The 18,917-nt window shown below is 41.8% G+C and overlaps 1 protein-coding gene across 10 annotated transcripts in view; it reads right to left on the reverse strand.

Annotated features, from left to right (window-relative positions):
* Positions 1 to 18,917, reverse strand: part of LOC132887850 (latent-transforming growth factor beta-binding protein 4) — a 295,961-nt gene that overhangs the window by 129,800 nt on the left and 147,244 nt on the right. For 9 of the 10 annotated variants that reach the window (XM_060923581.1, XM_060923578.1, XM_060923579.1 and 6 more), the window contains 4 exons: positions 7,234 to 7,359; positions 6,469 to 6,588; positions 6,185 to 6,304; positions 1,456 to 1,575 (listed from right to left, as the gene is read on the reverse strand). In XM_060923581.1, the coding sequence (XP_060779564.1) occupies positions 1,456 to 1,575; positions 6,185 to 6,304; positions 6,469 to 6,588; positions 7,234 to 7,359 (486 nt within the window). The remainder of the gene's footprint in view (positions 1 to 1,455; positions 1,576 to 6,184; positions 6,305 to 6,468; positions 6,589 to 7,233; positions 7,360 to 18,917) is intronic. The other variant, XM_060923582.1, reaches the window with a different exon arrangement.

An 18,917-nucleotide genomic window follows, 5' to 3' on the forward strand; every position in this document is an offset into this window, starting at 1 on the left:
AGTAACTGTTGATCAGTCCTGCACACCAGCTTGGAGAAATTTTAGCCCATTCCTCCATACAGAACAGCTTCAACTCTGGGATGTTGGCGAGTTTCCTCACATGAACTGCTCGCTTCAGGTCCTTCCACAAAATTTTGATTGGATTAAGGTCAGGACTTTGACTTGGCCATTCCAAAACATTAACTTTATTCTTCTTTAACCATTCTTTAGTAGAATGACTTGTGTGCTTAAGGTCATTGTCTTGCTGCATGACTCACCTTCTCTTGAGAGTCAGTTCATGGACAGATGTCCTGACATTTTCCTTTAGAATTCACTGGTATAATTCAGAATTCATTCTTCCATCAATGATGGCAAACTGTCCTGGCCCAGATGCAGCAAAGCAGGCCCAAACCATGATACTACCACCATCATGTTTCACAGATGGGATAAGGTTCTTATGCTGGAATGCAGTGTTTTCCTTTCTCCAAACATAACGCTTCTGATTTCAACCAAAAAGTTCTATTTTGGTCTCATCCGTCCACAAAACATTTTTCCAGTAGCCTTCTGGCTTGTCCATGTAATCTTAAGCAAACTGCAGACAAGCAGCAATGTTCTTTTTGGAGAACAGTGGCTTTCTCCTTGCAACCCTGCCATGCACATCATTGTTGTTCAGTGTTCTCCTGATGGTGGACTCAGACATTAGCCAATGGTGAGAGAGGCCTTCAGTTGCTTAAAAGTTACCCTGAGGTCCTTTGTGACCTCACCGACTATTACACACAGTGATCCTTTGTGACCTCACCGACTATTACACACAGTGATCTTTGTTGGTCGACCACTCGGGGAGGGTAACAATGGTTTTGAATTTCTTCCATTTGTACACAATCTGTCTGACTGTGGATTGGTGGAGTCCAAACTCTTTAGAGATGATTTTGTAACATGTTCCAGCTTGATGAGCATCAACAACGCTTTTTCTGAGGTCCTCAGAAATCTCCTTTGTTCGTGCCATGATACACTTCCACAAACATGTGTTGTGAAGATCAGACTTTGATAGATCCCTGTTCTTTAAATAAAACAGGGTGCCCACTCACACCTGATTGTCATCCCATTGATTGAAAACACCTGACTCTAATTTCACCTTCAAATTAACTGCTAATCCTAGAGGTTCACATACTTTTGCCACTCACAGATATGTAATATTGGATCATTGTCCTCAATAAATAAATGACCAAGTATAATATTTTTGTCTCATTTGTTTAACTGGATTCTCTTTATCTACTTTTAGGATTTGTGTGAAAATCTGATGATGTTTTAGGTCATATTTATGCAGAAATATAGAAAATTCTAAAGGGTTCACAAACTTTCAAGCACCACTGTATATATATATATATATATATATATATATATATATATGTGTGTGTGTATGCCATTTAACAGAAAAAAGTCAGGATGAAATTCAGACTCAAGACTACACTGTACCTGTGCAGCTGTTACCCTGGAGCTTGAAACCTCTATTACACACACATCTGTAGCTGCCAGGTGTGTTCTCACAGCGGCCATTAGAGCAAAGAGACGGACGCTGACGACACTCATCAATATCTGTGACATGAGAAAATTAGCAGTAAAAGAATGTTAAAAACAATAACCAATCTTAGTAAAGACCAGTTTAGGATTAAGCAAACTGCATGTTTAAATCACCACTTGCTTCAAATGCTGTGCTAAGTTAATAAATATCTTGGTATTAAGTGGTTGTTAAGTAGTTTGGGGGTTGGCAGCGTTCTAATTAAGAAAACACATGTAGACAGCAGAAACTTATGAGGCACCTTTGCAGAAATTAACACAACATGTCCCTGTGATGCAATATAAATCATGGAAGAAGTATTACATCATGTGAAACTGTGTCCACAAGTGACTAAATAATGTAACAATTTGTCTCAAACAGCATATTCTAGACTGTTATTGAGTACCAACACAAATGGGTATCATATTGCAATGTGTTTGAATTGTAAAAACCTCTTAAACCTACTCAAAAGCTTGTTTTCTGCACCTCTCGTCTGGATTTTCTAAATTAGTACAAATACAGTGCTTTGCAAAAGTATTCATCCCCCTTGGTGTTTGTCCTGTTTTGTTGCATTACAAGTTGGAATTAAAATGGATTTTGAGGGGTGAGCACCATTTGATTTACACAACATGCTGACAACTTGAAAGGTGAAAACTGTTGTTTTATTGTGACACAAACAATAATTAAGATGAAAAAAACAGAAATCTGGAATGTGCACTCACCCTCCAAAGTCAATACTTTGTAGAGCCACCTTTTGCTGCAATTACAGCTGCAAATGTCTCGGGGTATGCCTCTATTAGCTGAGCACATCCATCCATCCATCCATCCATCCATCCATCCATCCATTATCTGTGACTGCTTTTTCTGTGCAGGGTCACGGGTAAGCTGGAGCCTATCCCAGCTGATGATGGGCGAGAGGCGGGGTACACCCTGGACAAGTTGCCAGATGATCGCAGGGTTGACACATAGAGACAACCATTCACACTCATGTTCAATTTAGAGCCACCAAATAACTTAACCTGCATGCCTTTGGACTGTGGGGGAAACTGGAGCACCCAGAGGAAACCCATGCAAACACAGGAAGAAAATGCAAACTCCACACAGAAAGGCCCCTGTCAGCCACTGGGCTCAAACCCAGAACCTTCTTGCTACAGTGGCATGCAAAGGTTTGGACACCCTTGCTGAAAATGTCTGTTACTGTGAATAGTTAAATGAGCAGAAGATGAACTGATCACCAAAAGGCATAAGGATAAAGATGACACATTTCTTTAATATTTTCCACAAGATTACATTTTTATTTCCATCATTTACAGGTGTAAAATACCAAAAAATGAAAAGGACCTGAAGCAAAAGTTTGGGCACCTGACATGGTCAATACTTAGTAGCACCCCCTTTGGCAAGTACCACAGCTTGTAAACACTTTTTGTAGCCAGCCAGAATCTTTCAGTTCTTACCTGGGGGATTTTCATCCATTCATCCTTGCAAAAGGCTTCCAGTTCTACAAGTTTCTTGGGCTGTCTTGCATGCACTGCTCTTTTGAGAGCTATCCACAGATTTTCAATGATGTTTAGGTCAGGGTTTAGGTTAGGTGAGGGCCATGGCAAAACCTTCAGCTTGTGCCTCTTGAGGTATTCCATTGTAGATTTTGAGGTGTGTTTTGGATCATCGTCTTATTGTAGGACTCATCCCATCAACTTCAACTTTTTTACAGATGGTGTGATGTTTGCTTCCAGAGTTTACTGGTATTTATTCGAATCCATGCTTCCCTTAACCAATGAAATGTGCCCTTTGCCACTGGCTGCAACACAACCCCAAAGCATGATCGATCTACATCCATGCTTCAGAGTTGGAGAGTTGTTCTTTGCCTGGAATTTGGCACCCTTTTTTCTCCAAACATACCTTTGCACATTGTGGCCAAAAAGTTCTATTTTGATTTCATCAGTCCACAGGACTTGTTTCCAAAATGCATCAGGCTTGCTTAGATGTTCATTTGCAAACTTCAGACACTGAATTTTGTGGCTAGGACACAGGAAAGGTTTTCTTCTGATGACTCTCTCATGAAGGTCATATTTGTTCAGGTGTCGCTGCATAGTAGAACACTGCACCACCACTCCAGGGTCTGTTAAATCTTTCTGAAGGTCTTTTGCAGTCAAACAGGGGTTTTTATTTGCCTTTCTAGCAATCCAATGAGCAGTTCTTTCAGAAAGTTTTCTTCATCTTCCAGACCTCACCTTGATCTCCACTGTTTCTGTTAACTGCCATTTCTTAATAACATTACGATCTGAGGAAAGAGCTACCTGAAAACACTTTGCTATGTCCTTGTAGCCTTCTCCTGTTTTGTGAGCATCAATTATTGTATTTTTGAGAATGCTAGGGAGTTGCTTAGAGGAGCCCATGGCTGTTGATTTTAGGGACAAGTTTGAGGAGTCAGAGAATTTATACAGCTTTGTCATCTGACCTTTCCTAATGAAGAATTTGAACAAGCCACAGGTCAATAAGCTAATTAAGGTCTGGAACCTTGGTAAAAGTTACCTGAGAACTCAAATGTATTGGGGTGCCCAAACCTTTGCATGGTGTTCCTTTTCTTTTTTCACTCTCCAATTGTACAAAACAAAAATAATACACAAATCCTACATAAAATGCTGAAATGTGTCATCGTTACCTTTATGCCTTTTGGTGATCAGTTCATCTTCTGTTCACTTAAATATTCACAGTAACAGACATTTTCAGCAAGGGTGCCCAAACTTTTGCATGCCACTGTATGAGGTGACAGTGCTAACCACTACACTACCGTGTCGCCCTTAGCACATCTAGCCACTGGGATTTTTGTCCATTCCTTAAGGCAAAACTGCTCCAAGTCTTTCAAGTTCGATGGGTTGTGTTGGTGTATAGCAATCTTCAAGTTATGCCACAGATTCTCAATTGGATTGAGTTCTGGGCTTTGATTAGGCCATTTCAAGATATTTAAATGTTTCCCTTTAAACCACTCAAGTGTAGCTTTAGGAGTATGTTTAGGGTCATCGTTCTACTGGAACGTGAACCTTCATCTCAGTCTCAAACCTCTGGCTGACTCAAACAGGTTTTTCTCCAGAACTGCCCTGTATTTAGTGCCATCCATATTTCCTTCAGTCCCTTCAGCTTTCCTGTCCCTGCAGATGAAAAATATCCCCATAGCATGATTCTGCCACCACCATGCTTCACTATAGGAATGGTGTTCTCAGGGTTGGGTTTGTGCCACACATGGGATTTCCCATGATGGCCAAAAAGTTAAATTGTAGTCTCATTTGACCAGTGAATCTTCTTCCATGTGCTTGGTGAGTCTGCCACATGCTGTTGCGCAAACTCCAAATGTGTTTTCTTAAACAATGACTTTTTTTTTTCTGGCCACTCTTCTATAAAGCCCCACTCTGTGGGGTGTACAGCTTAAAGTAGTCCTATGGACAGATACTCCCATCTCTGCTGTGGATCTTTGCAGCTCCTTCAATGTTATCTTTGGTCTTTCCATTTTGCTATAATGGATTTAATGGTGCTTCCTGGGATATTCAAAGTTTGGGAATTTTTTTTTTTTTTATCACCCAACCCTAATCCATACTTCTTCACAACTTTGTCTCTAACATGTTTGGAGCGCTCCTTGGTTCTCATGTTGCTTGCTTAGTCGTGTTGCAGAGTCAGGGTCCTTCCAGAACAGGTTGATTTATACAGACATCATGTGACAGATCATGTGACACTTTGATTGCACACAGGTGGATCTTAATCAACTCATTATGTTACTTTTGAAGTGAATTGGTTGGACCAGCTCTTACGTATTTAGGGGTTTCATGCGAAAGCGGGTGAACAGCTCTGCACACTCCAGATTTCTGTTTTTTTAATCTTAATTATTGTTTGTGTCACGATAAAACAACAATTTGCACCTTTAAAGTTGTAGGCATGTTGTGTAAACCAAATGATGCTAACCCACCAAAAATACATTTTAATTCCATTTTGTAATGCAACAAAATAGGACAAACACCAAGGGGGATGAATACTTTTGCAAGACATTGTACTTTTAAATGGTTTTGAAGGTTTTTTGATTTGAGACATGGCAGTAAGTCAACAATCACGCCCACTGCAGAATGTTTTCATGAGAAGCAGAGCTCATCAGTGTGCTTGATGTTTCTGTGCATGAAATTGCAAAATATTACAGATTGACTTGGAAACAAAATGGACAGAGATGTTTTGGCTCTGTTGTGTCATCTAGTGGATGCCACATTGAATCATTCGTATGTCCATAAGATACACAAGCAATTATGTGAACCATGCCATTCACTTAGCTGCTGTTCATGCACACACGTGCCTGGTGAAAGTAAAGTATTTTTGCAGAATAATACCATCTACCAGTCATTGTATGAAATCATTTTAATCAAATTGAGCCAAATAATGCTTGATGAGTGTGTTGTGATTTGCACGTTAATTTTACACAATTGGAGGCTATAAGTTACATTAACCTTGTGATTCTAGTACAAAACTATTGATGTCAACTTTGGACAGCAAACATGTTTGGCTAATGGACAATTTAGTTGATGAAAATGTGCATGTACATTTAATTTTTGGTTAAAAGGTTCCTTTAACCCTCAGTGAATAATCTGAGTGCATGTTGATTTCACACACCTGAGCACTTGTCGTTAAGGAGACCATATCCAGGTTTGCAGGGCACACAATTATAGGAACCTTGAGTGTTTATGCATTCCTTCCCCGGACAGCGGAGTGGGTCATCACACTCATCAAAGTCTGAAACACACAGAATAAGTTACCTGGATTCTATGGCTTTGTCAGTTGCACATCGTTCTCTGTTCATACATGTCATTGTTCTTTAATAGAAAGATTCAGAGTGACTCACTGGGAAACACTGGAAGTAAGAATTTGAGGAGCAGAGAAGCAGAATATGAGGTTACCTGTGCAGGTGTTGTTCTGCAGTTTGTATCCTGTCCTGCACACACACCTGAAGCTGCCGAGTGTGTTCTCACAGCGCCCATTAGCGCAAGGGTTAGGGATTAGACGACACTCATCAATATCTGTAATATATTAATAAAAGTGATTGATTTCTGGCATAGAATGCATTGTCACTAATACCATCTAAAAAGTAAAAAATTACTCATAACATATGTGCAAACATAAAATATGCTCTTCTGTAAAGATGTGCTCACAGTTTGAAGTATAAGCTGACTGAGCACTCATTTGCTATATGTACAGCTCACCTAAATATAGTTCATCATTTTATCTATACAAAATACAAATCCTATCAGTCTAAATACTGATTTCCACAATTTTGATATTAAATCCTCACTATGCACACTTAACCCAATTCTGAATATGACTAACAGAGAAAAAAGTTGGCAGAGGGAGATTTAGCTGACATTGCTAAGAGACATTTGCCAAGAAACTCAACATTAGTTTTGCTGATATTTGATTTAAAACAAACAAACAAACAAAAAACCCTGATACTTTTCTCTCTTATTTAAGTACCCTTTAAAACATATAATTTGATTTTCAAAGTAGATCAACTCCCCAGTTTATAATGCCAAGCTGGAATTTGTTCCACTGCTAATACATACCCGTGTGACCAATCTTATGCTCTTTAAGTCGTAAGGCATAATGCAAACAATATTGGAGCAGGATAAACTGTTAAAGAGACTAAACTCCTGTAAACATACACTGACCTGAGCACAAGCTTTGCTGGGCATTACTCCTATAGCCTGAAGGACACACACACTGAAAACTTCCCATTGTGTTCTCACACTGACCAGCTAAACAAGGCCTTGGAGTCAACAAACACTCATTGATGTCTGTGAAAACACAAACATAATGCATGACTATTCATTTTAATCAAGATTGTAAAGCTAAAATTCAAAAGTTTGGACACACCTACTCACTGATAGGTTTTTCTGTATTTTTACTATATTCTTCATTGTAGAACAATACTGAATACAGGGTCTTGCAAAAGTATTCATCCCCCTTTGTGTTTGTCCTGTTTTGTCGCATTACAAGCTGGAATTAAAATGAATTTTTGAGGGATTAGCACCATTTGATTTACACAACATGCCTAATATTTTAAAGGTGAAAACTGTTGTTTTATTGTGACATGAACCATTAAGATGGAAAAAAACAAAACAGAAATCTGGAATGTGCATAGGCATTCACCCCCCAAAGTCAATACTTTGTAGAGCCACCTTTTGCTGCAATTACAGCTGCAAGTCTCTTGAGGTATGTCTCTATTAGCTTAGCACATCTAGCCACTGGGATTTTTACCCATTCCTCAAGACAAAACTGCTCCAATTCCTTCAAGTGAGATGGATTGTGTTGGTGTACAGAAATCTTCAAGTGATGCCACAGATTCTCAATTGGATTGAGGTCTGGGCTTTGATTAGGCCATTCCAAGACATGTAACTGTTTCCCTTTAAACCACTCCAGTGTAGTTTTAGCAGTATGCTTAGGGTCATCGTCCTGCAGGAAAGTGAACCTTCATCCTAATCTCAAACCTCTGGCTGACTCAAACAGGTTTTCCTTCAGAATTGCCCTGTATTTTGTGCCATTCATCTTTCCTTCAATCCTGACCAGCTTTCCTGTCCCTGTAGATGAAAAATATCCCCACATCATGATGCTGCTACCATCATGCTTCGCTGTAGGAATGGTGTTCTCCGGTTGTTGGGTTTGCGCCACACACGGCATTTCCCATGATGGCCAAAAAGATCAATTTTAGTCTCACTTGACCAGAGAATCTTCTTCCATGTGTTTGGAAAGTCTGCCACATGCTTTTAGGGAAACTCCAAATGTGTTTTCTTAAGCAGTGGCTTTTTTTCTGGCCACTCTTCCATAACACCCCACTCTGTGGAGTGTATGGCTTAAAGTGGTCCTATGGACAGCTACCTCCATCTCCGCTGTGGATCTTTGCAGCTCCTTCAGTGTTATCTTTGGTGTTTTTGTTGCATCTCTGATTAATGCCCTCTTTGCCTGGTCTGAGAGTTTTGGTGGGCTACCTTCTCTTGTCAGGTTTGTAGTGGTGCCATATTCTTTCCATTTTGCTATAATGGATTTAATGGTGCTCCCTGGGATATTCAAAGTTTGGGATATTTTTTATAACCCAACCCTAATCCATACTTCTTCGCAACTTTGTCTCTGACATGCTTGAAGTGCTCCTTGGTTCTCATGCTATTTGCTTAGTAGTGTTGCAGGGTCAGGGCCCTTCCAGAACAGGGGGATTTATACAGACATCATGTGACAGATCATGTGACACTTTGATTGCACACAGGTGGATCTTAATCAACTCATGTTACTTATGAAGTGAACTGGTTGGACCAGGCCCTGTGATGACCTGGCGACTTGTCCAGGGTGTACCCCGCCTTTCGCCCGTAGTCAGCTGGGATAGGCTCCAGCTTGCCTGCGACCCTGTAGAAGGATAAAGCGGCTAGAGATAATGTGATGTGTGATGTGATGTGGTTGGACCAGCTCTTATTTAGGGGTTTCATACAAAAGGGGGTGAATACTTATGCACACCCCAGCTTTCTGGTTTTTTTTTTTTATCTTACTTATTGTGTCACAATAAAGCAACAATTTGCACCTTTAAAGTTGTAGGCATTTTGTGTAAATCAAATTGTGCTAACCCTCCAAAAATCCATTTTAAATTGTAATGCAACAAAACAGGACAAACACCAAGGGGGATGAATACTTTTGCAAGACACTGTACATCAACACTATGAAATAACCCATATATGGAATTATGTAGTAAACAAAAAAAAAAGTGTTAGAAAAACAAAATATGTTTCATATGATATACCACCCTTTACCTTGATAATACTTTGCGCACTATTGGCATTATCTTAACCAGCTTCATGAGGTAGTCACTTGGAAAGCTTTTCAATTAAAAGGTGTGCCTTGTCAAAAGTTAATTAGTGGATTTTCCTGCATTCTTAATGCATTTGAGACCAACAGTAATGCTTGGTTCACACATTGGCGTTTCAGCCTTGCGTATATATGGCGTATCAGGATACATGGTAATAAGAAAGGAACATCACACCATCGCCAGCTTACATAGCTAATACTCTAGGATGTGTAACATGATCTCCTTGTACACCAGGGTGTGGCATATTTTTAAGTCCGCACTTAAAAATCCGTAGCACATACGTAGCAGCTTTGATACGTCACACATACGTCACATGTATCCTGTAAAAATGAAAGCTATGTAGCAGTGACACAACAGGAACATTGCTTGAACACCTATTATGCCATGCGAATGCTTTAGTAGCCTGGATTTCTGGCTCAGGGTCAGGATGTGGCTGGCTCTCTGGAATGACTTCAGTGTCTGATGAAGATGGCTCCAGGGGTGGCTGGGTGGATGTGGCTGATGTCTTCCCTCTTCTCTTGCCCTTCTTGGGTCCTGACTTCTTTGCTGGCATGATGCTTTCTTGACTGTGACGAATGACAATGAACACAGCTTGGGGCCCCCTTTTATACTCACCTGTGAATGCTGCAGATACACCACAAGTATGCAACAGCAATGTCATATGTACAAAACACCACGTCAACGAAAGAAATGAAACAGTTATGCCATGGCAACACATCATACGCCATGCATACACCTCAGTACACCATAAATTTATGTCCCTTGAACCCCATACAAACCCCAGATACGCCACAGGAATGTCACAGAAATGTCATACATACACGGTGTACGTCACAGGACTTTAATTTTGGACAAGCTATGCCTTATTTCTTGGTGTTTGACCCACACGCCACTTACGTGGTAAGATAAGAGACAGTGTGATAGTAGCCTAAGTAGTAAATAATAAAAATCCAATAAATAGCCCTATTCCAGAACTGTAGTAATCCATATTATGTCAAGAACCACTCAACTAAGTAAAGAGAAATGACAGTCCATTATTACTTTAAGACATGAAGTGTCTTTTAATCAATAAAATAAAGAAAAAACATTGAATTAGAAGGATAAGTGGCATAGATAGTGGATGGATAGATGGATTGATATATTATGGCTAAAATATGGAGGACATTACACAGTTGTGCAAAGATATGAAGTATATCTTCGAGTGGTGAACATATTCATGATTGAGTGATGCAAATGAGTGAAAATACTTTCAATCCAAGAAGATAAAGTTGATATCTTTGTGCCACCATGTAATATTCTATATATTATATGGAATGGATACATCCACCAAAAAACAAAAACAAACAAAAAACGCAAGTTAATCAAAAGAATTTTAATTTTGAATCAGTTCATCATTTTAACAATGCATGTCAAGTCAGTGAAAAAACACTGGGAGTGATGTCATCAGAGTGAAAAACTGGAAAATATGTCATTCAGATCCGCGATGTATTTCACATGAAAAATGCAAGTTTTTCAACACGAGAAGATAAACAAAATCTACTGGTAGAGGAAGAGGCGTTGCAGTTATTTAAAATGATTATCTAAGCATAACACAAAAACCTGGTTATAAATTCAATACGCTTGAAGTTCTTCATACTAATATAATATATGTAGCCTCGAAAAATAAGTCTACCCAGTCAATTCCATTACTTGTTATTTACAGGCCCCCGGGGCCATATTCTTAGTTTCTTTCAGAATTTGCGGATTTCATCTCAGACCTTGTTATTTCCTTAGATAAAGCTTTAGTGGTCTGAGATTTTAATATTCACATCAATAACCCAGAAGGTCCTCTGAAAACAGCATTCGTGTCCATTTTAGATTCAATAGGGGTTAATGAGAATGTCATAGGACCAACCCCTAATGGTGGTCACACTCTCGATCTAATACTAACATCCAGATTAAATATAGAAAATATAGTCACACTTCCACAGTCTGAAGCTACCTCAGATCATTGTCTCATTTTATTCAAAATACATCTGAGCAACAATATACTGTATGCACCTTGCCACGCTACTGTGTAAAAAGTACATTCACATCAACTACTGCACAAAGCTTTATAAACAATCTCCCAGAGTTATCAACTTTGACTGGATCATTGTCAGCCCTCACAGAACTTGATCAGGCAATTGAATGCTTAGAGTCAACGTTCCACTATACCTTAGACAATGTAGCTCCACTTAAAAGGAAAATGATTAGAGAGAAAAAAATTAGCATCCTGGTATAATTACACTCGCACTTTAAAACAGACCACTCAAAAATTAAAATGTAAATGAAATCAAACAAAATTGGTAGTGTTCAAATTAGCATGGTAGGAGAGCCTCCTGAAGTATAGAAAAGCTCTTAGTGCTGCTAGATCAATGTATCTCTCCACCCTAATAGAGGATAGCAAAAATAATCCTAGATTCCTATTTAATACTGTAGAAAATTAACCAGGAAAAAATACCACGATAGACACACACACACCTGCAATATGTAGTAGCAATGACTTCATGATTTTTTTTTATGACAAAATTTAAAATATCAAACAAAAAATTCATACTAATAATTTAAGGCCAGACAATTTAAGTAACCCTGTAGTCAACAATATAACTGTATCAGATCAGCAATTAGAATGTTTTACTCCCCTTAGAGAAATTGTACTAATTTCATTAATCTCCTCATCAAAATCTTGAACTTGTGTACTAGATCTCTTATAAACATGACTCTTCAAACAGATAATACCAAAAACAATTGAACTTCTTCCAAAAATAACAAGTTCTTCCCTTAGAATTGGCTATGTACCCAAATCCTTTAAACTAGCAGTTATCAAACCACTGATTAAAACCCTGACATTGACCCCTGTCAGCTGTCCAATTATAGGCCAATATCAAACCTCCACTTTATCTCATATCCTAGAAAAAAACTGTGGCACAGCAGTTATGCTCATATCTTCAGAGGAATAACATCCATAAAATGCATCAGTCAGTATTTAGACTTCATCATAGCACAGACTGGTTAAAGTAGTAAATGACCTACTGTTGGCTTCTGATCAGGGCTGTGTCTCCCTGCTTGTATTGCTTGACCTTAGTGCAGCCTTTGACACCATTGATCATTCCATTCTCCTGGATAGACTAGAAAATGTTGTGGGAGTTAAGGGAATGGCCCTCTCCTTGCTCAGGTCTTATTTAACTGATTACTATCAGTTTGTTGATGTAAATGCTGATTTTTCTAGACATACTGAGGTAAAGTTTGGTGTTCCACAAGGTTCTGTCTTAGACCCACTGCTTTTTTCTTTACATATGCTACCTCTGGGTGATATTATTCGTAAGCATGGTATTAGTTTCCACTGTTATGCTGATGACACACAGTTGTATGTTTCTGCAGATCCAGGTAAGAAACACCAGCTTAATAAAATTGAGGAATGTTTAAAGGACACTGGGACACTGGATGCTTATTAACTTCCTTCTGCTTAACTCTAACAAGACAGAAGTACTTGTACTAGGACCACATGCAGCTAGAAGTAGGTTTTCTGATTACGTAGTAACTCTCGATGGCCTTCCTATTTCTTCACGTGCAGCAGTAAAAGACCTTGGTGGGATCATTGACTCTAGTCTTTTGTTTAAAACTCATATCAATAACATTACCCAGTTAGCTTTCTTTTATCTCAGAAATATTGCTAAGATAAGAAATATAATGTCACTACTTGATACAGAAAAACTAGTTCATGCTTTTGTTACCTCTAGGTTGGATTATTATAATACCTTACTGTCTGGATGTTCCAATAAATGCATAAACAAGCTCCAGTTGGTTCAAAATGCAGCAGCAAGAGTCTTTACTAGAACTAGAAGATAGGACCACATCACCTAGATCTTATCCACACTGCATTGGCTCCCAATCAAATTTCGTATTGATTATAAAATACTACCTTTAAAGCACTGAATGTTCTTGCACCACAGTACCTGAGTGAACTTCTGGTCCTTTATGACCCACCATGCCTACTTATATCAAAAGGTGCAGGCTATCTGCTGGTACCTTACAGTGCCCTGAAAAAGTATTCATACCCCTTGAACTTTTTCACATTTTTCCGCCTTACAACCACGAACTTAAAAGTTTTTCATTGAGATTTTATGTGATATACCAACACAGAGTAGCACATAATTGTGAAGTGAAACGAAAATGATAAATGGTCTTCAAAATTTTAAACAAATTAAAATCTGAAAAATGTGGTGTGCATTAGAATTCAGCCCCCTGTACTCTGATACCTCTAAATACAATCCAGTGCAATTAATTGCCTTCAGAAGTCATCTAAATAGTTAATAGAGTCCTACTGTGAGTAATTTACTCTCAGCATAAATACACTTGTTCTGTGAAGGCCTCAGTGGTTTGTTAGAGAACACTGAAGAACAAACAGCATCATGAAGACCAAAGAACTCACCAGACAGGTCAGGGATAAAGTTCTGGAGAAGTTTAAAGCAGGGTTAGGTTATGAAAAAATATCCCAAGCTCTGAACATCTCAAGAAGCACTGTTCAATCCATCATTCAAAAATGGAAAAAGTATGGCACAACTGCAAACCTACCAAGACATGGCCGTCCACGTAAACTGACCGAGCGAGCAAGGAGAGCACTGGTCAGAGAAGCAGCCAAGAGGCCCATGATCACTCTGGAGGAGCTGCAGAAATCCACAGCTCAGGTGGGAGAATCTGTGCACAGCAAAACTATAAGTCATGCACTCCACAAATCTGGCCTTTTTGGAAGAGTGGCAAGAAGAAAGCCATTGTTGAAAGACAGGCATAAGAAGTCCCATTTGCAGTTTGCCAGAAGCCATGTAGGGGACACAGCAAACATGTGGAAGAAGGTGCTTTGGTCAGATGAGACCAAAGTTGAACTTTTTGGCCTAAATGCAAAGCACTATGTGTGGCAGAAAACTAACACTGCTCATCACCCTGCACACACCATCCCCACTGTGAAACATGGTGGTGGCAGCATCATGCTATGGGGATGCTTTTCTTCAGCAGGGACAAGGAAGCTGGTCAGAGTTGATGGGAAGATGGATGGAGCTAAATACAGGGCAATCCTGGAAGAAAACCTGTTGGAGGCTGCAAAAGACTTGAGACTGAGGTGGGGTTTACATTAGACCGTATCAGCGGATCATCAGATTAACGTTTTTAAAATGATTAGCATGCACACAGCAACGCCAATACACGATTCGCGTGCACACAGCAACGCCAATACACGGATACGCTCGGCTCCGCAGGCATCCTGCGTTCCAAATCACTCCGCCCTGAACAGCGAGTGCCCTCTGGAGGGTGCGCACTCCGGCCCTGCGCAGCTCACAGAGCGCCCGAGTGAAGTGCACGAGCAGTGATTCGGGACTGAGCCGCTGTGTGTGTGATCCTAGTGCATATCGGGCATGCGCGTCACTTACCACTTGCAAGTGGAAGGATGGCAAGCCTAAGGACAATCATAACTACACAATGGGCAGTATTTTCATACTTTTATACTCTTTAATGAAAGGTGATACAAGGCGGAAGTCCGTGCCGTTTTTCAGCAGTCGCGTCACATGACCAACGCCAGTGAATCAAGAAGGTGGATGTCACAGTGACGTTGTCCAATGACGACACCAGCTAGAGCTCAGCACAGAGTATCCGCGTATTCTCAATGTTTACACAGCACCGGACCAGACACGATCTGGATTGAATACGTGGACCCTGGCGGATTCCCGTTTCCCGGCGTTTTAATGTAAACGGACAGTGCAGCCGCGAAGAAAACGAGACAGATACGGTCTAATGTAAACTTGGCCTGAGAAGGAGATTCACCTTCCAGCAAGACAATGACCCTAAACATACAGCCAGAGCTACAGTGGAATGGTTTAGATCAAAGAATATTCATGTGTTAGAATGGCCCAGTCAAAGTCCAGACCTAAATCCTGAGCATCTGTGGCAAGACTTGAAAATTGCTGTTCACAAACACTCTCCATCCAATCTGGCTGAGCTTGAGCTATTTTGCAAAGAAGAATGGGCAAAAATTTCAGTGTCTAGATGTGCAAAGCTGGTAGAGACATACCACAAAAGACTTGCAGCTGTAATTGCAGCAAAAGGTGGCTCTACAAAGTATTGATGCAGGGGGGCTGAATACTAATGCACACCACATTTTTCAGATTTTTATTTGTTTAAAATTTTGAAGACCATTTATCATTTTCGTTTCACTTCACAATTATGTGCTACTCTGTGTTGGTCTATCACATAAAATCTCAATAAAAACTTTTAAGTTTGTGGTTGTAAGGTGGAAAAATGTGAAAAAGTTCAAGGGGTATGAATACTTTTTCAAGGCACTGTATATAGTGAAGGCTACATCAGGGGGCAGAGCCTTTTCTTACAAAGCCCCACAGTTACGGAATAGCCTTCCAAGTAGTGTTCAGGACTCAGACACAGTCTTAGTGTTTAAGTCTCAGCTGAAACCACACTCGCTCACTCGGGTTTGTTGAAGGTGTAGTGGCTGGCTGCTTTATGTCCCAGGGTGCCCCCATGTCTGTGTTACCGTACCTTCTGGCTCTCCCCTTTTAGTTATGCTGTCATAGTTAGTGTTGCCAGAGTCCCTGCTTGCATTCAGTGCAAAATGTATACTGTTCTTACTCTTTAGGTGACATTGGGCATACCTAATAATCTGTTTTTTCTCTCTCTTCCCCACCTTCTCATTGGACTCGCCTGACTCACCCTGGTGCTTTATGTCTGGCTGGACTGTCATCACATTGCTCCTGTGGAGGACAGCCCCATATGGACAGTCGAAAGTTACACTTGGAAGACGCTCTGGACACTTACAGTAATGCATTTATGCCTGAGGACTACAGTTGACTTGCTAACTTTAGGACTGCAGTTGTCATGAACAGTTTTGCACTCAAGTTTCCATCAGTGAACAGTTTATATCTTCAACAAAACAGACTTCATATTAAAACTATAATGATTTTCCTCATTTCACAGTTATACTTTGTGACTATATAGGACACAGTTATAGAAGCGGGTTATTTATAATCATGCTATCTGTTATCAGCCAAATGAGGATGGGTTCCTTTTTGAGTCTGGTTCCTCTCGAGGTTTCTTCCTCATGTCGTCTGAGGGAGTTTTTCCTTGCCACTGTCACCACAGGCTTGTTCATTGGGGATAAATTAGGGTTAAAATTAGCTTATGTTTAAAGTCTTTAATTTTCTGTTAAGCTACTTTGTGACAATGTCTGTTGTTAAAAGTGCTATACAAATAAACTTGACTTAATCTTCAAGCCAACATTTGATGTTCTTTTTATTATATCAACACATTCACAAACAAAAAGTACCCAAATTTATCAAAACAATTCATCAGTATCCTCATGAGTGACATATAGAGACTTATATCACAGTTTTTGGTTCTTCATGTTCCAGATGTAGCTTGTATGAAAAATATGAGTGGTATATTTCCCAGTAAAACACTTGTGTCCATAATATATTGTATTATGTGTAATATAGAACAAGAGTCCAAATATTTTTATCTTCCTTGTGTCCCTCTGTCAGGCTAATCAGCTGATTAGATAGAAGGTTATTTGCTAGATACTAATTACCAGTATGTTAGCATAATTACAAAAAGTTGTGATCTCATTTCTACTGTATATTTATTAGCCCAAACTACATGCTGTTTTCATATTTCTGTACTAATTACTTACAACAAATTCTAAAAAGTACTCTGTGGCAGCGGGGGCGTGGTCAAGCGCCGGTCTGTGACAGGAGGGTGGAGCCGGGGAAGGTGAGTGGCAGAATCGCTACACCTGACTGTAATTAACCTGTGTTTGTGTGTGTTTTCCCAGTAACCGCTCCCTATTTAAGGAGGCAGAGAGAGAGGAGAGGGAGTGCAACCTGGGTCCAGACGAGTGTGTGTGTGTGTGAATGAGATTTCTTAGACTGAAAAGTTGGGAAAATAAATCGCCTTATCTGCCTCCAAGCATTGTCCTGCCGTCCTTTGTGCTCCACCCACACTCGATACGCGCTACAGTGGTGCCGAAACCCGGGAATTAAGGTGGAGCACCAACACAGCAGCCCCATGGAATCCTCCCCGTTCGCGGACTTGGTCCACGCCCTCGCCACGGCTCAGCAGAGCCAGCACCAGGCATTTGTCACGCTCCGAAAGGAGCAGGAGCACCACTTCGAAGCCCTGGTGCTGGCCCAGCAGGAAGATCGCGAGGCGTTCCGGTGTCTCCTCGTGTCGGCGGGGTCCACCAGTGCCCCGGCCGCGGGCCCGTCTCCCCTCACCTTGACTAAGATGGGCCCGCAGGACAACCCCGAGGCTTTCATCACATTGTTCGAGCAGGTCGCCGAAGCCTCGGGGCGGCCGATGGAGCGGCGCGCCTCCTCCCCCTCCTGACGGGAGAGGCGCAGCTGGCCGCACTACAGCTCCCCACCGACCGCAGGCTGGCCTACACCGACCTTCGCCGGGCTGTCCTCCAGCGCGTGGGGCGCACGCCGGAGCAGCAGCGCCAGCGCTTCCGCGCGCTGCGGATGGAGGAAGTCGACAGCCCGTTTGTGTTTGGCCAGCAGCTCCAGGACGCCTCCTGGTGGTGGCTGAGGGCCGAAAATCGTGACGCCGAGGGAATCATCGACCAGGTGGCGCTGGAACAGTTCATCGCCCGCTTACCGGCTGGAACCGCGGAGTGGGTCCAGTGCCACTGCCCGGCGTCGCTGGATCAGGCCGTGGGACTGGCGGAGGATCATCTGGCGGCTGTTCCGGCGGCAGGACAGCGGACGACATCATCTTCTCTCTCCTCTTCTCTCTCTCTTTCTCCCCAACCTCCTCCCGTGTCCCGTCCTCGCCCCATTCCCCCACCGCGGAGGCGGGGGCCGGCTCCACCCCAGCCGGCCCGCCGCACCTGTGGTGCCCCCCCGTTTCTCCCTTCTGTGTCTGTCTCTCCCCTCCCTCAGGTGAGTGAGCCCCAGAACACAGCTGCAGAGGGAAGGCCCGGACCGGTTTGCTGGCGCTGCGGGGAACCGGGCCACCTGCAGCAACAGTGTGCAGCGATGGAAGTGGGGGCGGTGGTGCGGATCCCCGACGTGCCAGAGGCTGCCCTCGATCGGGCCGGAGCGTATCGCATACCAGTAAGTGTACAAGGGGCTACATATCAGGCGTTGGTGGATTCAGGTTGCAATCAGACCTCGATCCGCCAAAGCCTGGTGCAAGACGAGGCATTGGGGGGAGCACAAGGGGTGAAGGTGTTGTGTGTGCACGGGGATATTCACAGCTACCCGTTGGTGTCGGTCCACATACATTTCAGAGGGGAAAAATCGATAGTGAAGACGGCGGTTAATCCTCGCCTTACCCACTCTTTGATCTTGGGGACTGATTGGCCGGGATTTCGGGGTTTAATGGCACGCCTAGTAAAGAGTGGGTCCTGCCAGTTAACAGGGGAAGGTCCCGGTGTCGCTTTGGCTGCAGCTGTGGTCGCAGAGCCGTCTACGTCATCTCCGCGAC

Source organism: Neoarius graeffei, chromosome 6 (assembly GCF_027579695.1).
Source record: "Neoarius graeffei isolate fNeoGra1 chromosome 6, fNeoGra1.pri, whole genome shotgun sequence".
Lineage (NCBI taxonomy): Eukaryota > Metazoa > Chordata > Actinopteri > Siluriformes > Ariidae > Neoarius > Neoarius graeffei.